Genomic DNA, 23,082 nt, shown 5'->3' on the forward strand with positions numbered 1-23,082 from the left:
ATTGAGATTGGCTGGATCATCATGAGTGTAACCAGTAGTTTAAATGTGAGGGTACATTCACCACCAGGGTCACTTATCCCTAAGGCCGAAGCCACATGGGATTCCCGCGCAGGCGGGACTTCCGTTAGTACTGGGTAGTACTGGGGGTTTGTACTCAATGAGCTCTGCAAAAGCAACATTTATTGATTAATCAATGTTAATGATAAATCAAACATGTTTAGGCTATTTGGGAATTAAACGTTAATTAACCTGAAAGCGTAGCTGTATCAAGGTTCATGTGGAAAAGTTTAATTTGTCTCATTGGTTAGAACAAATCAGTTTGTGTATTATCCCAATAAACGACCTGAAAAGGTAGAATGGCAATTTAACTTATTTATTAAATTGAACGAGACAATGAAATACAATCAGTTGAGATTGGTTGGATACCATACAGTGTAACCTGAATTATTTAAAACAATTACTGGTGATTCTTCACCACCAGAGGTCACTGATAGCACAAGCTGAAATCACATGGGATTCCCGCCCGGCGCGGGATTTCACTTTGAACAAAGGGGGAAACAAAAATGTCTGCACCCCCTTTGTTAGCTTAGCATCTGGTGCAATGCTTAGCTTCACTTGTGCGGGAATTCCACTTCCCAGCACAAGGAAAGTTCCCTCCAACAAGGGAACAGGTTTACTAAGTGACGTCTCACATGCAGAATGCGCGGAGAACAAAGAAATACACCGTTGGTCTGGAGAGGTAATTAACCGCTTCGGTGAAGCAATATATCTACTCAAATTTAAATCGGCTGGCCCTTTGTCCTTGCTCGAAATTAATTATGACCGAGTCTACTCGCTCCTGACTGCGATAGACAGAAATAACACTACGTTGTGGCCCAACGCATCTATTCTATTCGAATACCTAAACATCGGCCGGTTCATATGCCCTGGCTCATAGTATTTGTTAAATCCCCTACAAACTGACTTTCGTCAGATATAAAACACGGAGGAAACCTCTGTATTGTTCAAATGGAAACACACACATCAACAAGTCATGTCAACGACTCCCATGGTGTATAACAATCTGGGTGCATGATGTAATCTGCTTTTCAATTTTATATATGCTGAATCAAAAATGAATGCCTCTGCCATGACTCCTACCGAGGGTTTGCTCCTCTCCCTGTTCGGGTGGCGCTCGGCGGTCGTCGTCACCTGCCTACTAGCTGCCACCGATCCCTTTTCCTTTTCTGTTTGTTTGGTCTAATGAGTTTCACCTGTTTTGTATTAGGCTTGTTAGTTGGGCTATTTTAGCCCGTAAGCCCGCCTGCTCTTTGTGCGGGCTTAATTCTTCCTTCCACGGTGTTCTGTGTGGTGGATATTATTATTGGGCGTTTGTATTTTGGTGCGCCCAGCATTTTGGGCAAATTACTTTTGTGCGTAATTAAAGCGCTACATTGAACTTTTCTGCCTCCTGCGCCTGACTCCGCACCCACTACGCCCAGACCGTTACAGAAGCCCGCACCCTAGAGCATGGAGTCAGCAGGAGCAGCCGCCACCCCTCTTCCATCAATGGAAGAACGTGTCCTCCATCACACCAACGTCCTCCATCGGATTGGGTCGGCGATGGACCAGATGATGGAGAGAATGGACCGATGAGAGAGGAGTGGTCTCCTCACTTCACCTCCGGCTCCCCCTACGAGTCCACCTACTCCTCCCCCCTCCACGTCTGGCTCCGGCGCACTTCGTCTTGCTCCCCTGAGGGAGTACGATGGAGCGGCGGCTGGGTGCCAGGGATTTCTACTCCAGCTCGAGTTGTACCTGGCTACCGTGAGGCCAACTCCCTCGGGGGAGGAGAGTGTGAGCCTCCTCGTCTCCTGCCTGACGGGTCGAGCTCTGGAGTGGGCCAACACTGTCTGGAATGGCCCAGACTCGGCGAGGGCCCACTATCCAGAGTTCACCTGCCATTTCCGGGCCGTATTCGACCACCCCCCAGAGGGCAGAGCGGCGGGTGAGCGACTATTCCACCTTAGGCAGGAGACGAGGAGCACGCAAGACTTTGCGTTGTAGTTCCGGACCTTGGCCGCTGGGGCCGGGTGGAACGACAGGTCCCTAATGGACCACTACCGGTGTAACCTCCGGGAGGACGTCCGCAGGGAGCTAGCGTGTCGGGACACCACTCTTTCCCTCGACGAACTGATAGACATGTCAATCCGACTGGACAATCTGCTGGCTGCCCGCGGGCGTTCAGACAGGGTCCTGTCAGTTCCACCTCCTAGCCCTCCCGCGCCCATTCCTATTGAGTTAGGGGGGGCTGCGTCGAGGGGAACCGGAGGAGGGCGCTCCTCCTGCACCAGCTGTGGTCGGAGAGGACACACGGCCGACCGGTGCTGGGGGGGCTCCTCTGGGACTCGAGAGGGCAGGCAGAACACTTCTCGGTCATTCCAGGTGAGTCAGCATCAAACTCACCCAGAACCCCCTGTTGGTCACGTTTGTATTAATTTTTTTTCTTGACTTTTCTCCCTCTTCCCAGCATACGGCGCTAGTCGATTCAGGCGCAGCTGGGAACTTTATGGATCGCGGACTCGCCCTCAAGCTGGGGATTCCGCTGGTGCCAATAGATCCCCTTCCCCGTGCACTCCTTAGATAGCCGGCCATTAGGGTCAGGGCTGGTCAGGGAGGCCACGGTTCCACTGGACATGGTAACACAGGGGAATCATAAGGAGCGGATTAGTCTCTTCCTTATCGATTCACCTGCGTTTCCAGTGGTGCTGGGGGTGCCCTGGCTGGCCAGTCACAATCACAGTATTTCGTGGAAACGGGGTTCTCCAGGGGTGGTCAGAGGAGTGTTCAGGTAGGTGTATGGGAGTTTCCATCGGTGCCACGTCGGTGGAAAGTCCAGACCAGGGTTCCACTGTGCGCATTCCCCCTGAGTATGCCGATTTGGCTCTCGCCTTCTGTAAGAAGAGGGTGACTAAATTACCACCCCATCAACAGGGGGATTGTGCGATAAATCTCCAGGTAAATGCTGCGCTTCCCAGGAGTCACGTGTACCCATTGTACCCACTCAGGAGGAGACGTTGGCTATGGAGACATATGTCACGGAATCTCTGGGACAGGGGTACATTCGGCCCTCCATTTCACCCGTCTCCTCAAGTTTCGTGAAGAAAAAGGAGGGAGGTCTGCGTCCGTGCATTGATTATAGAGGTCTCAATTCCATTACAGTGGGGTTTAGTTACCCGCTACCTCTCATCGCTACGGCGGTGGAATCATTTCATGGAGCGCGGTTTTTCACGAAACTGGACCTCAGGAGTGCGTATAATCTGGTGCATATTCGGGAGGGAGACGAGTGGAAAACCGCGTTTAGTACCACATCGGGCCAATATGAGTACCTCGTCATGCCGTCTGGGTTGAAGAATGCTCCAGCCGTCTTTCAATCCTTTGTGGACGAGATTCTCAGGGACCTGCACGGGCAGGGCGTGATTGTGTATATCGGCGATATCCTGATCTACTCCGCCACACGCGCCGCGCATGCATCTCTGGTGCGCAGAGTGCTTGGTAGACTGCTGGAGCATGACCTATACGTCAAGGCTGAGAAGTGTGAGTTCTCCAAACGTGCCGTCTCCTTCCTGGGTTATCGCATTTCCACCTTGGGGGTGGTGATGGAGTGTGACCGCGTTAAGGCCGTGCGTAATTGGCCGACTCCAACCACGGTGAAGGAGGTGCAGCGGTTTTTAGGGTTTGCCAATTACTACCGGAGGGTTATCCGGGGTTTTGGCCAGGTAGCTGAAGGGGGGGCTGGTGCGTTTACGGTGGTCGACAGAGGCGGACAGAGCCTTCAACCAGTTGAAGGCGCTGTTCACTGATGCTCCTGTCTTGGTGCACCCGGACCCCTCTTTACCGTTCATAGTGGAGGTGGACGCATCCGAGGCTGGGGTGGGTGCCGTGCTATCACAGCGCTTGGGTATGCCACCGAAACTCCGCCCCTGCGCTTTCTTTTCAAGGAAGCTCAGTCTGGCGGAACGCAACTATGATGTGGGGGACCGGGAGCTGTTGGCTGTGGTAAAAGCTCTGAAGGTGTGGAGACACTGGCTTGAGGGGGCTAGACACCCTTTTCTCATCTGGACGGACCACCGGAACCTGGAGTATATCGGGACAGCTAGGATACTGAATCCGCGTCAGGCTAGGTGGGCCATGTTCTTCACCCGATTTAGGTTCACCATTTCGTATAGACCAGGTTCCCTGAACACGAAGGCCGACGCACTGTCCCGTCTCTATGACATGGAGGATCGGCCCATCGATCCTTCTCCCATCCTTCCAGCCTCTAAGCTGGTAGCACCAGTGGTATGGGAGGTGGACGTGGACATTGAGCGGGCATTACAGGTGGAACCCGTGCCTCCTAAATGTCCTACAGGCCGCAAGTACGTGCCGCTTGGTGTCCGTGATCAACTGATTCGGTGGGCTCACACACTACCCTCTTCGGGTCATTCTGGTGTGGCGAGGACAGTGTGGGGCCTTAGGGGGAAGTATTGGTGGCCCACCTTGGCTAAGGACGTGAGGTTCTATGTCTCTTCATGTTCGGTGTGCGCCCAGAGTAAGGCTCCTAGGCACCTTCCTAGAGGGAAGTTACAACCCCTCCCCGTTCCACAAGGGCCGTGGTCTCACCTGTCGGTGGACTTCCTTACGATCTTCCCCCGTCTCAGGGGAACACCACGGGCCTGGTTGTTGTGGATCGGTTTTCTAAGTCCTGCCGTCTCCTTCCGTTGCTCGGTCTCCCTACGGCCCTACAGACTGCGGAAGCTCTATTCACCCATGTCTTCCGGCACGACGGGGTACCGGAGGACATCGTCTCTGATCGGGACCCCCAGTTCACGTCCCGTGTGTGGAGGGCGTTTATGGAGCGTCTGGGGGTCTCGGTCAGCTTGACCTCCGGTTATCACCCCGAGAGCAATGGGCAGGTGGAGAGAGGGAACCAGGAGGTGGGTAGGTTTCTGCGGTCATATTGCCAGGACCGGCCAGGTGAGTGGTCCAGGTACGTCCCATGGGCAGAGCTGGCACAAAACTCACTCCGCCTCTCCTCCACTAACATGTCACCATTTCAGTGCGTGTTAGGCTACCAGCCGGTCCTGGCACCGTGGCATCAGAGTCAGACCGAGGCTCCTGCGGTGGAGGATTGGGTGCAGCGCTCCAAAGAGACCTGGAGGGCTGTCCAGGAATCCCTCAAGCAAGCAGCTGGATGGCAGAAGAGGAACGCTGACCGCCACCGCAGTGAGGCCCCCGTATTTGTACCGGGGGACAGGGTCTGGCTCTCAACCCGAAACCTGCCCCTCCGCTTGCCCTGCCAGAAGCTGGGGCAGCAGTGTGTGGGCCCTTCAAAGTCCTGAGGAGGATAAACGAGGTGTGTTACAGATTACAACTCCCTTCCTATTATCGTATTAACCCCTCGCTTCATGTGTCTCTCCTCAGGCCGGTGGTAGCTGGTCCCCTGCAAGAAGGTGAGGTGCCGGAGGTCTCTCCGCCCCCTCTGGCCATTGAGGGGTCCCCGGCGTACACAGTACGTGCTGTTCTGGACTCGAGACGCCGGGTGAGGGGCCTGCATTACCTTTGTGGACTGGGAGTGGTACGGCCCGGAGGAGAGGTGCTGGGTACCGGTGGGGGACATCGTGGATCTGTCACTGTTGAGGGATTTCCATCGCCTCCACCCGGATCGCCCTGCGCCTCGCCCTCCGGGTCGCCCCCGAGGCCCGTGTCGGTGCGCTGCGAGAGCCGCGCGTCAAGGGGGGTACTGTCACGACTCCTACCGAGGGTGGCTCCTCTTCCTGTTCGGGTGGCGCTCGGCGGTCGTCGTCACCTGCCTACTAGCTGCCACCGATCCCTTTTCCTTTTCTGTTTGTTTGGTCTAATGAGTTTCACCTGTTTTGTATTAGGCTTGTTAGTTGGGCTATTTTAGGCCTTAAGCCCGCCTGCTCTTTGTGCGGGCTTAATTCTTCCTCCCACTGTGTTCTGTGTGGTGGATATTATTATTGGGCGTTTGTATTTTGGTGCGCCCAGCATTTTGGGCAAATTACTTTTGTGCGTAATTAAAGCGCTACATTGAACTTTTCTGCCTCCTGCGCCTGACTCCGCACTGTCACGTCCTGACCAGTAGAGGGTGTAGTTGGGTCAGGACGTGGCAGAAGGGAGTAAGTGTTTTATTGTTTCATTTAATTTTGGCCGTGTGACTTCCAATCAAGCACAGCTGTAGAGGGTTGTGGTTGATTGGGAGTCACACATAAGTTGCCTACGTTTCCGTTGTGTGGTGTGGGTAATTGTGCTTGTCACTGTTGTTGCACCTGACAGGACTGTGTTGGCTGTCAGTTTTGTTGTTTTGTTAATTGCATAGTGTTCGTAACATTAAAAATGACGAACCCTAACTCCGCCGCATTTTGGTCCACTTCTTCCGTAGACAGCCGTTACAGAATTACCCACCAAACCAGGACCAAGCGGCGGAAGAGGAAGGAGCAGCAGGACTACTGCGTTATGGACAAATGGACATGGGAACAGATCCTGGACGGAGAGGGACCATGGACTCAGGCTGGGGATTATCGCCTCCCGCAGTGGGAGATTGAAGCGGCGAGAGCGGAGAGGCGATACTACGAGGAGAGAGCGCAACGAGCGCGAGAGGCAGCCCCAATATTTTTTTGGGGGGGGCACACGGGACAGTCGGTGGAGCTGAGGTCGGAACCAGAGCCAGTCGGGATGACATTGGAGGTGAGCGAGGGCTATGAGACAGAGACTGTGACGGGGTTAATGGGAAAATTAGGAGAGAGAGAGATGAGAGAGCTGCTAGTGTGGTGCATAAAGTACGGCATTCGCCCTAATGAGCGTGTCGTGGGTATGATGTCACCTGAGGCAGCTCTCCATACTCGTCCTGAGGTGCGTGCTGGTTGTCTGGTAAAGACTGTGCCTGCGCCCAGAAACAGGCCTCCTCCATGTCTTCCCAGCCCTGCACATCCTGTACCTACGCCCAGAACCAAGCCTCCTGCATGTCTCTCTATCCTGGTCAAGCCCGTGTCTCCTCCACGGACCAGTCCTCCAGTGGGTCTCCCTATCCTGGTCAAACCCGTGTCTCCTCCACAGACCAGTCCTCCAGTGGGTCTCCCTATCCTGGTCAAGCCCGTGCCTCCTCCACGGACCAGTACTCCAGTGGGTCTCTCTATCCTGGTCAAGCCCGTGTCTCCTCCACGGACCAGTCCTCCAGTGGATCTCCCTATCCTGGTCAAGCCCGTGTCTCCTCCACGGACCGGTCCTCCAGTGGGTCTCTCCACACTGGTCTCTCCTGTGCCACCTCCTCAAGCCAGGCCTCCGTTATGTCTCCCCAGCCTGGTGAATCCTGAGTCGGAGCTGCCCGCCAGTCAACAGTCGTCGGAGCTGCCCGCCAGTCAACAGTCGTCAGAGCTGCCCGCCAGTCAACAGTCGTCAGAGCTGCCCGCCAGTCAACAGTCGTCAGAGCTGCCCGCCAGTCAACAGTCGTCAGAGCTGCCCGCCAGTCAACAGTCGTCAGAGAGGTCAGACTGCCCTGAACTGCCGGAGTGGCCAGACTGCCCTGAACTGCCGGAGTGGCCAGACTGCCCTGAACTGCCGGAGTGGCCAGACTGCCCTGTTCTGCCGGAGTGGCCGGACTGCCCTGTTCTGCCGGAGTGGCCGGACTGCCCTGTTCTGCCGGAGTGGCCGGACTGCCCTGTTCTGCCAGAGTGGCCGGACTGCCCTGTTCTGCCAGAGTGGCCGGACTGCCCTGTTCTGCCAGAGTGGCCGGACTGCCCTGTTCTGCCAGAGTGGCCGGACTGCCCTGTTCTGCCAGAGTGGCCGGACTGCCCTGTTCTGCCAGAGTGGCCGGACTGCCCGGTTCTGCCAGAGGTGCCCGCCTGCCCTGATCTGCCAGGGTGCCCGGCCTGTCAGGATCAGCCCGAGTGGTCCTCCTGCCCTCCGGTCCAGCCCGAGTGGTCCTCCTGCCCTCCGGTCCAGCCCGAGTGGTCCTCCTGCCCTCCGGTCCAGCCCGAGTGGTCCGCATGCCTTCCGGCCCAGCCCGAGTGGCCCGCATGCCTTCCGGCCCAGCCCGAGTGGCCCGCATGCCTTCCGGCCCAGCCCGAGTGGCCCGCATGCCTTCCGGCCCAGCCCGAGTGGCCCGCATGCCTTCCGGCCCAGCCCGAGTGGCCCGCATGCCTTCCGGCCCAGCCCGAGTGGCCCGCATGCCTTCCGACCCAGCCCGAGTGGTCCGTCTGCCAGGGTCAGCCCGAGTGGCCCGTCTGCCCGGCGCAGCGATCGGCGCCAACAGAGTGGGCGACGCCGAAGGTGGAGCGAGGTCCACGTCCTGCACCTGAGCCACCTCCAGGATAGGTGGGTTGGGGAGGGAGGGTGTAGCACAGTGCCGTCGGTGACGGCAGCCACCCTCCCTTCCCTCCCTTATTGTTTAGGTGTTCCTTTTGTTGGGGATTTTTTTGTGTTTTCCTTTTTTTAGGTGCATCCCGGGGTCTGCACCTTGAGGGGAGTACTGTCACGTCCTGACCAGTAGAGGGTGTAGTTGGGTCAGGACGTGGCAGAAGGGGAGTAAGTGTTTTATTGTTTCATTTAATTTTGGCCGTGTGACTTCCAATCAAGCACAGCTGTAGAGGGTTGTGGTTGATTGGGAGTCACACATAAGTTGCCTACGTTTCCGTTGTGTGGTGTGGGTAATTGTGCTTGTCACTGTTGTTGCACCTGACAGGACTGTGTTGGCTGTCAGTTTTGTTGTTTTGTTAATTGCATAGTGTTCGTAACATTAAAAATGACGAACCCTAACTCCGCCGCATTTTGGTCCACTTCTTCCGTACACAGCCGTTACACGCACCCACTATGCCCAGACCGTTACAGCCTCATTCTTAGATTCCTCACAGGGGGCACTAATATGTCGTAACTTGACTATCATTAAATGTGAAGACTGTTGTATTATCAAATCAATTCTCTATGTGTAGTTATTCCTTACATGATTAAACTAATCATGTAAAGTTTAATTAACTAGGAATTCAGGGCACCACGGGAAAATGTTTAAAGATTCCCTATTTCCCGAATTAACTCTTCAGATATATTTATATATATTTGATTTCAGTCACTTATTAATGTATTATTACCTCATCAGTCTCATTTTACCCTTGGATATCTGCATGAACCCTAACATAAATCATGAATCAGCGATATACAAATTAGATTAATTATTTATTTACTGACTAATTAATCACACAATTACATAAACACACACAATAGGTCATACATTGGTTACTAACATGACACAAAGAAAAAGTCCCTAGTGTACAAAACCGATATGACAGCTTGGTAGACAAAGGAAAGGGGCGGGACAGATAAGAAAGAGTGGGAGAACAGAATGGACCCACTCATACATAGTGTTGAATACGTTCATCACAAATATGGACTTTTAGCACCCTAACAACCGCTCATTTGGATTTTAGAAATGCAATTTACATATTTACGAGTGTATGCCTTTGTTGTCCCTCTCTGTGATCGCCGGTCCGTCTGCTGGATAGATTGTCGACAGAAAGTCTCTGGTTTGTCCACCAGAGATCAAAGTCTTTCATAGTTTTAGCGTGTTATAATGGATACGTCAACGTACCTTTGGTCGTTTGATTTCATAACCATTTCAGCAAGTAGCTCCCGCTACATGCTCTCTGGTCTTGTCCTTTGGTAGGGTAGTAATTTAAACCACTTTGCAACATCCGGCTCTGCTTGGTCTATAGAGTGGTAGCCATTTCAACGTGGAGACCCATCCCTGCGTTATCTTGCCTAAATGTAAATTTTGTCACAAGTCCTTTTATTAACTCTGTGGAAAGGGGCGTTCCATGACGTTTGGGTATAATGTCTGTGCGCACGTGGGCGTAGCCACTGACTGATCATAAGTTACCAGGAAAACTATTCTTATTTAGAAGACTAAGATCACATTGTTGTCTTTCCAAAAGTATTCTTATGCGTAATCATTTATTTTATACAACATTCAGACATAAACCCCATAACTGAGAAGTGTATACTAACATAGAGACGGTAATGTGTGTCTCCTGTCCTTCATGAGGTCACCAAACTCAACATGACTGTTCCTTGATTTCCCACCCACCGGTTCCACATACTCAAAAGTCAATTTTGGGGATGTAGGAGATTTGGCAACTCTCTCTCTGTGTCCCACGGTCACACATTCCAATCCCAATACTACAGAGCCCAGAGGCAGAGTATTTATGACCGCCATAAAGCGGCCTCCTCCACCTCTCCCCCTCTGCGGGAGAGAGAGGCGCTGCAGAGCGGACCCACTGTAACCTGATCATTCAGATCACAGGAGAGTCATGACAATGTATATGAGTAAGTATGAGTTTGCCTGGAGACAGTGGCTGAGTGTGTCTAAATGTGTGTCATGGGCAACATGTGTGAGTTTCTGCATACATCTGTGTTTTTGCTATCTTTCTCTGTTGGTCTCCCAGTCCCAGTCTGTCCAAATCAAATCAAATCAAAGTTTATTTGTCACGTGCGCTGAATACAACAGGTGTAGACCTTACAGTGAAATGCTTACTTACAGGCTCTAACCAATAGTGCAAAAAAGGTATTAGGTGAACAATAGGTAGGTAAAGAAATAAAACAACAGTAAAAAGACAAGCTATATACAGTAGCGAGGCTACATACAGACACCGGTTAGTCAGGCTGATTGAGGTAATATGTACATGTAGATATGGTTAAAGTGACTATGCATATGATGAACAGAGAGTAGCAGTAGCGTAAAAGAGGGGTTGGCGGGTGGTGGGTGGGACACAATGCAGATAGCCCGGTTAGCCAATGTTGCGGGAGCACTGGTTGGTGGGCCCAATTCAGGTAGTATGTACATGAATGTATAGTTAAAGTGACTATGCATATATGATAAACAGAGAGTAGCAGCAGCGTAAAAAGAGGGGTTGGGGGGGCACACAATGCAAATAGTCCGGGTAGCCATTTGATTACCTGTTCAGGAGTCTTATGGCTTGGGGGTAAAAACTGTTTAAAAGCCTTTTTGTCCTACACTTGGCACTCCGGTACAGCTTGCCATGCGGTAGTAGAGAGAACAGTTTATGGCTGGGGTGGCTGAGGTCTTTGACAATTTTTAGGGACTTCCTCTGACACCGCCTGGTGTAGAGGTCCTGGATGGCAGGCAGCTTAGTCCCTGTGATGTACTGGGCCGTACGCACTACCCTCTGTAGTGCCTTGCGGTCAGAAGCCGAGCAGTTGCCGTACCAGGCAGTGATGCAACCAGTCAGGATGCTCTCGATGTTGCAGCTGTAGAACCTTTTGAGGATCTCAGGACCCATGCCAAATATTTTTAGTTTCCTGAGGGGGAATAGGTTTTGTCGTGCCCTCTTCACGACTGTCTTGGTGTGTTTGGACCATTCTAGTTTGTTGTTGATGTGGACACCAAGGAACTTGAAGCTCTCAACCTGCTCCACTACAGCCCTGTCGATGAGAATGGGGCGTGCTCGGTCCTCCTTTTCCTGTAGTCCATAATCTCCTTAGTCTTGGTTACGTTGAGGGATAGGTTGTTATTCTGGAACCACCCGGCCAGGTCTCTGACTTCCTCCCTATAGGCTGTCTCGTCGTTGTCGGTGATCAGGCCTACCACTGTTGTGTCGTCTGCAAACTTAATGATGGTGTTGGAGTCGTGCCTGGCCATGCAGTCGTGGGTGAACAGGGAGTACAAGAGGGGACTGAGCACGGACCCCTGGGGAGCTCCAGTGTTGAGGATCAGCGTGGCAGATGTGTTGCTACCTACCCTCACCACCTGGGGGCGGCACGTCAAGAAGTCCAGGATCCAGTTGCAGAGGGAGGTGTTTAGTCCCAGGATCCTTAGCTTAGTGATGAGCTTTGAGGGTACTATGGTGTTGAACGCTGAGCTGTAGTCAATGAATAGCATTCTCATGTAAGTGTTCCTTTTGTCCAGGTGGGAAAGGGCAGTGTGGAGTGCAATAGAGATTGCATCATTTGTGGACCTGTTTGGGCGGTATGCAAATTGGAGTGGGTCTAGGGTTTCTGGGATAATGGTGTTGATGTGAGCCATTACCAACCTTTCAAAGCACTTCATGGCTACAGACGTGAGTGCTATGGGTCTGTAGTCATTTAGTCAGGTTGCCTTTGTGTTCTTGGACACAGGGACTATGGTGGTCTGCTTGAAACATGTTGGTATTACAGACTTAATCAGGAACATGTTGAAAATATCAGTGAAGACACCTGCCAGTTGGTCAGCACATGCCTGGAGCACACGTCCTGGTAATCCGTCCGGCACCGCAGACTTGTGTATGTTGACCTGTTTAAAGGTCTTACTCACGTCGGCAACAGAGAACGTGATCACACAGTCGCCTGGAACAGCTGATGCTCAGGCTGAGGTGGTGACTCGCAGGGTGCTAAAGTGGAGGCCTCAGTCCTTGTTCATAGCTGTCCTCGCCATTACCGGAGCTCTGCTGATGGGCAGCCTGAGACTGCTGCTCTGGAAGTGGAGGCCTCAGTCCTTGTTCATAGCTGTCCTCGCCATCACCGGAGCTCTGCTGATGGGCAGCCTGAGACTGCTGCTCTGGAAGCTGTACATATAGTACCAGTCAAAAGTTTGGACACACCGACTCATTCAAGGGTTTTTCTTTATTTTGACTATTTTCTACATTGTAGAATAATAGCGAAGACATCAAAACTATGAAATAACAAACCAAAAAAGTGTTCTTCAAAGTAGCCACTCTTTGCCTTGATGACAGCTTTGAACACTCTTGGCATTTCCTCAACCAGCTTCACCTGGAATGCTTTTCCAACAGTCTTGAAGGAGTTCCCACATGCTGAGCACTTGTTGGCTGCTTTTCCTTCACTCTGCGGTCCAACTCACCCCAAACCATCTCAATTGGGTTGAGGTTGGATGATTGTGGAGGGCAGGTCATCTGATGCAGCAGTCCATCACTTTCCTTCTTGGTCAAATAGCCCTTACAAAGCCTGGAGGTGTGTTGGGTTATTGTCCTGTTGAAAAACAAATGATAGTCGCACGAAGCCCAAACCAGATGGAATGGTGTATCGCTGCAGAATGCTGTGGTAGCCATGCTGGTTAAGTGTACCTTGAATTCTAAATAAATCACAGACAGTGTCACCAGCAAAGCACCCCCACACATCACACCTCCTTCTCCATGCTTCACGATGGGAACCACACATGCGGAGATCATCCGTTCACCTACTCTGCGTCTCACAAAACACGGCGTTGAAGCCAAAAATCTCAAATATTGACTCATCAGACCAAAGGACATATTTCCACCGGTCTAATGTCCATTGCTCGTGTTTCTTGGCCCAAGCAAGTCTCTTCTTATTATTGGTGTCCTTTAATAGTGGTTTCTTTGCAGCAATTCAACCATGAAGGCCTGATTCCCGCAGTCTCTTCTGAACAGTTGATGTTGAGATGTGCCTGTTACTTGAACTCTGTGAAGCATTTATTTGGGCAGCAATTTCTGAGGTTGTTAACTCTAACTTATCCAATGCAGCAGATGTAACTCTGGGTCTCCCTTTCCTGTGGCGGTCCTCATGAGAGCCAGTTTCATCATAGCGACTGCACTTGAAGAAACTTTCAAAGTTCTTCAAATGTTCTGGATTGACTGACCTTCATGTCTTAAAACCTCTTATGGATCCCTTCACACGCCAATCCCTTTAGCGGGATTGATTTGACAACATCCAGTGAAATGGCAGCGCGCCAAATTCAAAACTACAGGAATATCAATATTCAACATTCACGAAAATATATGTGTAATACATCAAAATAAAGCTTGACTTCTTGTTAATCCAGCTTCATCATAGAGCTTGTTGGTTTTTGCGACTGCACTTGAAGAAACTTTGAAAGTTCTTTAAATGTTCTGGATTGACTGACCTTTGTGTCTTAAAGTAATGATGGACCGTCGTTTGTTTTTGCTTATTTGAGCTGTTCTTGCCATAATATGGACTTGGTCTTTTACCAAATAAGGCTATCTTCTGTATACCAACCCTACTTTATCACAATACAACTGATTGGCTCAAACGCATTAAGAAGGAAATAAATTCCACAAACTAACTTTTAACATGGTATACCTGTTAATTGAAATTCATTCCAGGTGACTACCTCATAAAGCTGGTTGAGAGAATGCCAAGAGTGTGCAAAGCTATCATCAAGGCAAATGGTGGCGACTGAAGAATCTCAAATATAAAATACATTTTCTGATTTGTTTAACACTTTTTTGGTTACTACATGATTCCATATGTGTTATTTAATAGTTTTGATTCTTCACTATTATAAAAACCATTGAATAAGTAGGTGTGTCCAAACTTTTGACTGGTACTGTACGTATGTACACATACACACGCAAACACACACAGACAGACAGACAGACAGACAGATAAACACCTAACTGCCTATTACAGCTTCTATTCTGTCTCTCTCCGTAGTTTAATGTCTCTCTTTCTATTTTTGTCAGGCTCTCCTTCTACACACACACTCCTTTTAAACATGACCCCAACTCTCTTACTAAACATGTGAGCAAAGGTATTTTGTTATTGTATATGTTGTGGTCTATGGACCATTCTGGCTTGGACAAGGCTTACTAACTTATGTAGTAGAATAATAATATATTGTCCAAATTGCTCTATCAGAGTTAAGTGTTCTGGCCCAGAGGTTTGACCCAGGTATGACCCAGGTTATGGGCATACAGTAAGTGTTTCTGAAATGCCTTAACATGGTGATGTTTGAGTCATCATAGCCAGTTCCTGAAACCCAAGGGACACAATCAGGCTCATGTTTGTTACCGATCAGCCCCCCCATGCTCTGTGCTGATAACCCCACTGGGGGATGTTGTTGATGATGTGTTGTGTTCTGACTCGCCCTGTCTGTAGTGATGATGGGAAAGGTGACCTCGGACAAGCAGAGGAGGCAGAGGAGAAGCCCAACATACCCTCAGAGAAGGACCCCGAGGAGGAGGAAGCTCTAGAGGAGAACCCCTTTACCATGTTTAGTCTGACAACGTCTAACTGTCTACCCGTCAGTGATAACACTTCACCAACCATGAAAAATACTTTTGCAGGTCTCACCTTCAGGAAAGAGGTCTTCTGACACAAAATAAGAATGTGTCATAGCACACACAATCTGACGTTTGATTGATTGTAAATGTGAGGCCACGGTTCCAAGCATCTCACTGCCTGGCAGTAATGATGTCACTTTATTGATTTACTGACGGATTTACTCATCGAAATGGAAAGATAATTCCTTTTAAGTCTATGGATTTACTGGTTATGACTGAATGACTAAGACAATTATTTTTGTCATTCACGCTCAGCGGTTCAACAGCAGAGCTCACGATCCAGGTGATGATTTGTCTTTAGATTCCGTTAGCCTGGTCCCAGATCTGTTTGTGCTGTCATGCCAACTCCTATGGTCATTGTCGTGTGACAGCATAAAAAGATCTGGGACCAGGCTAATAGCTACACCCTTTCTCTTTATATGTCTCTGAGGTACCATCTCTAACATTGTCTTTCTTTCCTGTCTGTTTGCTTGTTATTTGCTCAGACACTGGGAGAGCAGACCTCTTTATCTCAATCTCTTCGTTCAAAGACTCAATCATGGACACTCTTACTGACAGTTGTGGCTGCTTCGCATGATGTATTATTGTCTCTACCTTCTTGCCTTTGTGCTGTTGTCTGTGCCCAATAATGTGTGTACCATGTTTTGTGTTGCTACCATGTTTTTGTCATGATGTGTTGCTACCATGGTGTGTTTTCATGTGTTGCTGCCATGCAATGTTGTTGGCTTAAGGTCTCTCTTTATGTAGTGTTGTGGTGTCTCTCTTGTCGTGATGTGTGTCTTATATTTTTATAAAAAAATTATTTTTAATCCCAGCCCCCGTCCCAGGAGGCCTTTTGCCTTTTGGTAGGCAGTCATTGTAAACAAGAATTTGTTCTTAACTGAACTGACTTGTCTAGTTAAATAAAGGTTGAATAAAAAATGTAAAAAACAACGAGACGACGGAGAGATGCTGGCTGGGATGAGAACAGATGCATAAACAGAAACCAGGACGATGTGTGACTGTTTGTGTGTGTATCCTATCATTATCACTGATTAATGAAGATAATTACTACCCAAGAGAACCTGCTGAGAATGTTCTGTGAAGAACGCTGTATTCAGGGGAGCTCATCGTCAACCACCAGAGGCCAGCAGAGAGCTAATTGAAACAGTCACAGACATTGAATCAGCCAGCAGCCCTAAATATGTCCACATGAATTACACTAACTTTAGTAAGCAAAAGGGAGGGGATGATAAATGAAAAAGTGGACGAGAGAAACAAAGGTTTGTCTCTCCCGCCTGTCAATCACAGACCCCGGCTCGTCCGATGTGCTTGCCTTGCGTGAGATTCCTTTAGACTGCATAATGTCTGTGCCTCGACCTAGGTTGGGCAAACCTAAACATGGCGGTGTTCGCCTTAGCAATCTCACTAGAATAAAGACCTCCTCCATTCCTGCCATTATTGAAAGAGATCGTGATACCTCACATCTCAAAATAGGGCTACTTAATATTAGATCCCTCACTTCAAAGGCAGTTATAGTCAATGAACTAATCACTGATCATAATCTTGATGTGATTGGCCTGACTGAAACATGGCTTAAGCCTGATGAATTTACTGTGTTAAATGAGGCCTCACCTCCTGGCTACACTAGTGACCATATCCCCCACGCATCCCGCAAAGGCGGAGGTGTTGCTAACATTTACGATAACAAATTTCAATTTACAAAAAAAAATATGTTTTCGTCTTTTGAGCTTCTAGTCATGAAATCTATGCAGCCTACTCAATCACTTTTTATAGCTACTGTTTACAGGCCTCCTGGGCCATATACAGCGTTCCTCACTGAGTTCCCTGAATTCCTATCGGACCTTGTAGTCATAGCAGATAATATTCACATTTTTGGTGACTTTAATATTCACATGGAAAAGTCCACAGACCCACTCCAAAAGGCTTTCGGAGCCATCATCGACTCAGTGGGTTTTGTCCAACATGTCTCCGGACCTACTCACTGCCACAGTCATACTCTGGAACTAGTTTTGTCCCATGGAATAAATGTTGTGGATCTTAATGTTTTTCCTCATAATCCTGGACTATCGGACCACCATTTTATTACGTTTGCAATCGCAACAAATAATCTGCTCAGACCCCAACCAAGGAGCATCAAAAGTCATGCTATAAATTCTCAGACAACCGAAAGATTCCTTGATGCCCTTCCAGACTCCCTCTGCCTAACCAAGGATGTCAGAGTACAAAAATCAGTTAACCACCTAACTGAGGAACTCAATTTAACCTTGTGCAATACCCTAAATGCAGTTGCGCCCCTAAAAACGAAAAACATTTATCATAAGAAACTAGCTCCCTGGTATACAGAAAATACCCGAGCTCTGAAGCAAGCTTCCAGAAAATTGGAATGGAAATGGCGCCACACCAAACTGGAAGTCTTCCGACTAGCTTGGAAGACAGTACCGTGCAGTATCGAAGAGCCCTCACTGCTGCTCGATCATCCTATTTTTCCAACTTAATTGAGGAAAATAAGAACAATCTGAAATGTATTTTTGATACTGTCGCAAAGCTAACTAAAAAGCAGCATTCCCCAAGAGAGGATGGCTTTCACTTCAGCAGTGATACATTCATGAACTTCTTTGAGGAAAAGTTCATGATCATTAGAAAGCAAATTACGGACTCCTCTTTATATCTGCGTATTCCTCCAAAGCTCAGTTGTCCTGAGTCTGCACAACTCTGCCAGGACCAAGGATCAAGGGAGACACTCAAGTGTTTTAGTACTATATCTCTTGACACAATGATGAAAATAATCATGGCCTCTAAACCTTCAAGCTGCATGGACCCTATTCCAACTAAACTACTGAAAGAGCTGCTTCCTGTGCTTGGCCCTCCTCTGTTGAACACAATAAACGACTCTCTATCCACCGGATGTGTACCAAATTCACTAAAAGTGGCAGTAATAAAGCCTCTCTTGAAAAAGCCAAACCTTGACCCAGAAAATATAAAAAACTATCGGTCTATATCGAATCTCCCATTCCTCTCAAAAATGTTAGAAAAAGCTGTTGCGCAGCAACTCACTGCCTTCCTGAAAACAAACAATGTATACGAAATGCTTCAGTCTGGTTTTAGACCCCATCATAGCACTGCGACTGCACTTGTGAAGGTGGTAAATTACCTTTTAATGGCATCAGACCGAGGCTCTGCATCTGTCCTCGTGCTCCTAGACATTAGTGCTGCTTTTGATACCATCGATCACCACATTCTTTTGGAGAGATTGGAAGCCCAAATGGGTCTACACGGACAAGTTTTGGCCTGGTTTAGATCTTATCTGTTGGAAAGATATCAGTTTGTCTCTGTGAATGGTTTGTCCTCTGACAAATCAACTGTAAATTTCGGTGTTCCTCAAAGTTCTGTTTTAGGACCACTATTGTTTTCACTATATATTTTACCTCTTGGGGATGTCATTCGAAAACATAATGTTAACATTCACTGCTATGCGGATGACACACAGCTGTACATTTCAATGAAACATGGTGAAGCCCCAAAATTGCCCTCACTGGAAGCCTGTGTTTCAGACATAAGGAAGTGGATGGCTGCAAACTTTCTACTTTTAAACTCGGACAAAACAGAGATGCTTGTTCTACGTCCCAAGAAACGAAGAGATCTTCTGTTGAATCTGACAAATAATCTTGATGGTTGTACAGTCGTCTCAAATAAAACTGTGAAGGACCTCGGCGTTACTCTGGACCCTGATCTCTCTTTTGACGAACATATCAAGACTGTTTCAAGGACAGCTTTCTTCCATTTACGTAACATTGCAAAAATCAGAAATGTTATGTCCAAAAATTATGCAGAAAAATTAAGCCCTTCTTTTGTTACTTCTAGGTTAGACTACTGCAATGCTCTACTTTCCGGCGACCCTGATAAAGCACTAAATAAACTTCAATTAGTGCTAAATGCGGCTGCTAGAATCCTGACTAGAACCAAAACATTTGATCATATTACTCCAGTGCTAGCCTCTCTACACTGGCTTCCTCTTAAGGCAAGGGCTGATTTCAAGGTTTTACTGCTAACCTACAAAGCATTACATGGACTCCTACCTATCTTTCCGATTTGGTCCTGCCGTAGATAGCTACACATACGCTACGGTCACAAGACGCAGGCCTCCTAATTGTCCCTAGAATTTCTAAGCAAACAGCTGGAGGCAGGGCTTTCTCCTATAGAGCTCCATTTTATGGAATGGTCTACCTACCCATGTGAGAGACGCAGACTTGGTCTCAACCTTTAAGTCTTTATTGAAGACTCATCTCTTCAGTAGGTCCTATGATTGAGTGTAGTCTGGCCCAGGAGTGTGTAGGTGAACGGAAGGCACTGGATGCACGAACCCCACCTACTGTCTCTGCCGGGCCGGTTCCCCTTTCTCCTGTGGGATTCTCTGCCTCTAACCCTATTACAAGGGCTGAGTCACTGGCTTACTGGTGCTCTTCAATGCCGCCCCTAGGAGGGGGGCATCACTTGAGTGGGTTGAGTCACTGACGTGGTCTTCCTGTCTGGGTTGGCGCCCCCCCTTGGGTTGTGCCGTGGCGGAGATCTTTGTGGGTTATACTCGGCCTTGTCTCAGGATGGTAAGTTGGTGGTTGAAGATATCCCTCTAGTGGTGTGGGGGCTGTGCTTTGGCAAAGTGGGTGAGGTTATATCCTGCCTGTTTGGCCCTGTTCAGGGGTATCATCAGATGGGGCCACAGTGTCTCCTGACCCCTCCTGTCTCAGCCTCCAGTATTTATGCTGCAGTAGTTTATGTGTCGGGGGGCTTGGGTCAGTCTGTTATATCTGGAGTATTTATCCTGTCTTATCCGGTGTCCTGTGTGAATTTAAGTATGCTCTCTTTCTTTCTTTCTTTCCTTCTTTCTCTCGGAGGACCTGAGCCCTAGGACCATGCCTCAGGATACCTGGCATGATGACTCCTTGTTGTCCCCAGTCCACCTGGCCGTGCTGCTGCTCCAGTTTCAACTGTTCTGCCTGCGGCTATGGAACCCTGACCTATTCACTGTGATTACTATTATTTGACCATGCTGGTCATTTATGAACATTTGAACATATGGCCATGTTCTGTTAAAATCTTCACCCGGCACAGCCAAAAGAGGACTGGCCACCCCTCATAGCCTAGTTCCTCTCTAGGTTTCTTCCTAGGTTTTGGCCTTTCTAGGGAGTTTTTCCTAGCCACTGTGCTTCTACACCTGCATTGCTTGCTGTTTGGGGTTTTAGGCAGGGTCTCTGTACTGCACTTTGATATATCAGCTGATGTAAGAAGGGCTATATAAATACATTTGATTTGATTTGATAATCAATGCCTATCGCTATGATAATTAAACAATCCTTAACCCCCGTTCTCCCCGTTTCTCTATGCTTTCTTAAGAGGCTTGTTTTACCCCAGAAATGGGAATCATTGCTGTCTGGACTGCAGGGGGGTTTAATGGCCCTCTGCAATGTATTGATTGTCAACTCTGGGAAGAGAAAAATAACTGAATTAACGGGGCCGGTGACAGAATGTGGACGGGGATACATTGCAAAATCTCACTGTCTACATCCCAAATGGCCCTATGGGCCCTGGTAAAAAGTACTACACTATATAGGGAATAGGGTGCCATTTGGGATGCACACACTGAATTACTCCATAGGGCCTGTAATAGATTGGAGCTAAATAAAGTTCTGACCTGACTATATACAAACAGTACAATGTTATTACACTATGTTTCCTGATTAAGATTTCATTATAGATTGTGACCAGCGTGCCTTTTACTGTCAGCCTGTGAGCTGTCAGCTCTGTTTTGATTAATTGGTTCTAATAGATTAATGAATGTGTGATTAATGAACAGGTCCCTCTCCACTTCTGTGGTGTGTGTGTGTGTGTGTGTGTGTGCGCGTGTGTGTTTGCATGCTCGCATGTGTGCGTGTGTACGTGCATGTGTGTGTGTGTGTGTTAAACTCTGATGCTGCTGATGCTCCTCTCTCCTAGGCCTGTCCCTGTCACCGCCATTCATCATCAATGTTTGCATCACAGCTATAGCCCTCGCGCCTTCCAGGCCCTAGCATATCGGGACAGCTCATAAAGAGAGAGAGAGACAGAGAGAGTGTGTGTCTGTGAGTGTGTGAGTGTGTGAGTGTGTGTGTGTGTGTGTGTGTGTGTGTGTGTGTGTGTGTGTGTGTGTGTGTGTGTGTGTGTGTGTGTGTGTGTGTGTGTGTGTGTGTGTGTGTGTGTGTGTGTGTGTGTGTGTGTGTGTGTGTGTGTGTGTGTGTCTGGCTGTATAGGAGGGGTGAAGGTGGTTGTATTTTAGGCTGTATTTTGTTTTCAACATCAACATATCTCACATTGTCCGGAGAGCCAGGAAGGTTCAGTTATAGTGATGTCATTATGTGTGATGTAAGTGTAATGCACTCAGATTGATTTAACGTGTGCTGGGTTGCCGTGGCGAAGGCAGCGTCGTTTCTCAGTCAGTCCTGGATGTACACAGGAAAGAAGGAACCTGGGCTGACATCACCATGACGATGGGAGAAGCCATCATGTGATTAACGATGCCAAGGCAGGGCTGGGAGAGAGAGGTACTGGCTGATTCACTGGCTTAAAGGACAAGGACAACCACAGACAGGAACAACCTCCAACCCAACCCATGAGGAAGAATCTATTTAATCATCCTATTACACCTTGCACGCACGTTAACGACCACCCATGCCTCATAAACAAACAACCCGATTCTATTGTGTGTTGATTGTGATTCCTTGGCGTCGTAAAAAGATAATCCTCCTATCCCAACAAGATGTTTCATCTCCTCCAAGCAGGGGTTGCTTTGAGAACATTCCTGTCCTTCACCGCATCTCTCTCTTCTCCTGTTCCATTTTCTCTCTCTCTGCTCTCCCTGCTAAAGTGGGTGGCCAAACATCTGTCTTCGCCCCACCTCCATCCATTCCCAGCACAACTGAACAGTTTCCCGAAGGGACATGGCTTATTCCATTCACTGAGCAAAAGACTCATATCTCCAGAGGCATTTTCCCACCGTGAGGATTCGCCCAAAACCTCCACACAGAGCCCCACTGGAGCACGTGGGTTTGGACCCTAAGGGCCCTGGTCAATAGTAGTGAACTATATACAGTTGAAGTCGGAAGTTTACATACACCTTAGCCAAATACATTTAAACTCAGTTTTTTTTACAATTCCTGACATTTAATCCTAGTAGAAATTCTGTCTTAGGTCAGTTAGGATCACCACTTTATTTTAAGAATGTGAAATGTCAGAATAATAGTAGAGAGAATGATTTATTTCAGCTTTCATTTCTTTCATCACATTCCCACTGGGTCAGACGTTTACATACACTTAATTAGTATTTGGTAGCATTGCCTTTAAATTGTTTAACTTGGGTCAAACGTTTCCGGTAGCCTTCCACAAGCTTCCCACAATAAGTTGGGTGAATTTTGGCCCATTCCTCCTGACAGAGCTGGTGTAACTGAGTCAGGTTTGTAGGCCTCGTTGCTCACACACACTTTTTCAGTTCTACCCAAATTTACTATGGGAGGTCAGGGCTTTGTGATGGCCTCTCCAATACCTTGACTTTGTTATCCTTAAGCCATTTTGCTACAACTTTGGAAGTATGCTTGGGGTCATTGTCCATTTGGAAGACCCATTTGCGACCAAGCTTTAACTTCCTGACTGATGTCTTGAAATGTTGCTTCAATATATCCACATAATTGTCCTTCCTCATGATGCCATCTATTTTGTGAAGTGCACCAGTCCCTCCTGCAGCAAAGCACCCCCACAACATGATGCTGCCACCCCGTTCTTCATGGTTGAGATGGTGTTCTTCGGCTTGCAAGCCTCCCCCTTTTTCCTCCAGGCAAGTTGAGAACAAGTTCTCATTTACAACTGCGACCTGGCCAAGATAAAGCAAAGAAGTTCGACACATATAACAACACAGAGTTACCAGTAAGATATTTTTCCCTATGTGCAGTTGCAAACCTTAGTCTGGCTTTCT

General features: G+C 48.5%; 1 protein-coding gene across 1 annotated transcript; it reads left to right on the top strand.

Moving 5' to 3' along the window:
- The first annotated feature begins 1,631 nt into the window (after positions 1–1,631).
- On the top strand, positions 1,632–21,168 carry LOC123725648 (uncharacterized). Its single transcript, XM_045692120.1, has 5 exons — positions 1,632–1,836; positions 12,379–12,598; positions 14,896–15,040; positions 16,553–17,571; positions 21,075–21,168. Exons 1-5 carry the CDS (start codon positions 1,632–1,634, stop codon positions 21,166–21,168), a joined length of 1,683 nt encoding a protein of 560 aa, XP_045548076.1.
- The last annotated feature ends 1,914 nt before the right edge of the window (positions 21,169–23,082 follow it).

Source organism: Salmo salar, chromosome ssa12 (genome assembly GCF_905237065.1).
Source record: "Salmo salar chromosome ssa12, Ssal_v3.1, whole genome shotgun sequence".
Classification (NCBI taxonomy): Eukaryota; Metazoa; Chordata; class Actinopteri; order Salmoniformes; family Salmonidae; genus Salmo; species Salmo salar.

What these genes read in the sequence shown, in the direction of transcription:
- LOC123725648 (XM_045692120.1), top strand. Translation starts at nt 1,632, where the DNA reads ATGAGAGAGGAGTGGTCTCCTCACTTCACCTCCGGCTCCCCCTACGAG. An exon ending in CTCCCTCGGGGGAGGAGAGT is followed by an intron (nt 1,837 to 12,378) that starts GTGAGCCTCCTC and finishes CGCCTGGAACAG; the next exon opens with CTGATGCTCAGGCTGAGGTG. An exon ending in CTCGATCATCCTATTTTTCC is followed by an intron (nt 17,572 to 21,074) that starts AACTTAATTGAG and finishes CCTCTCTCCTAG; the next exon opens with GCCTGTCCCTGTCACCGCCA.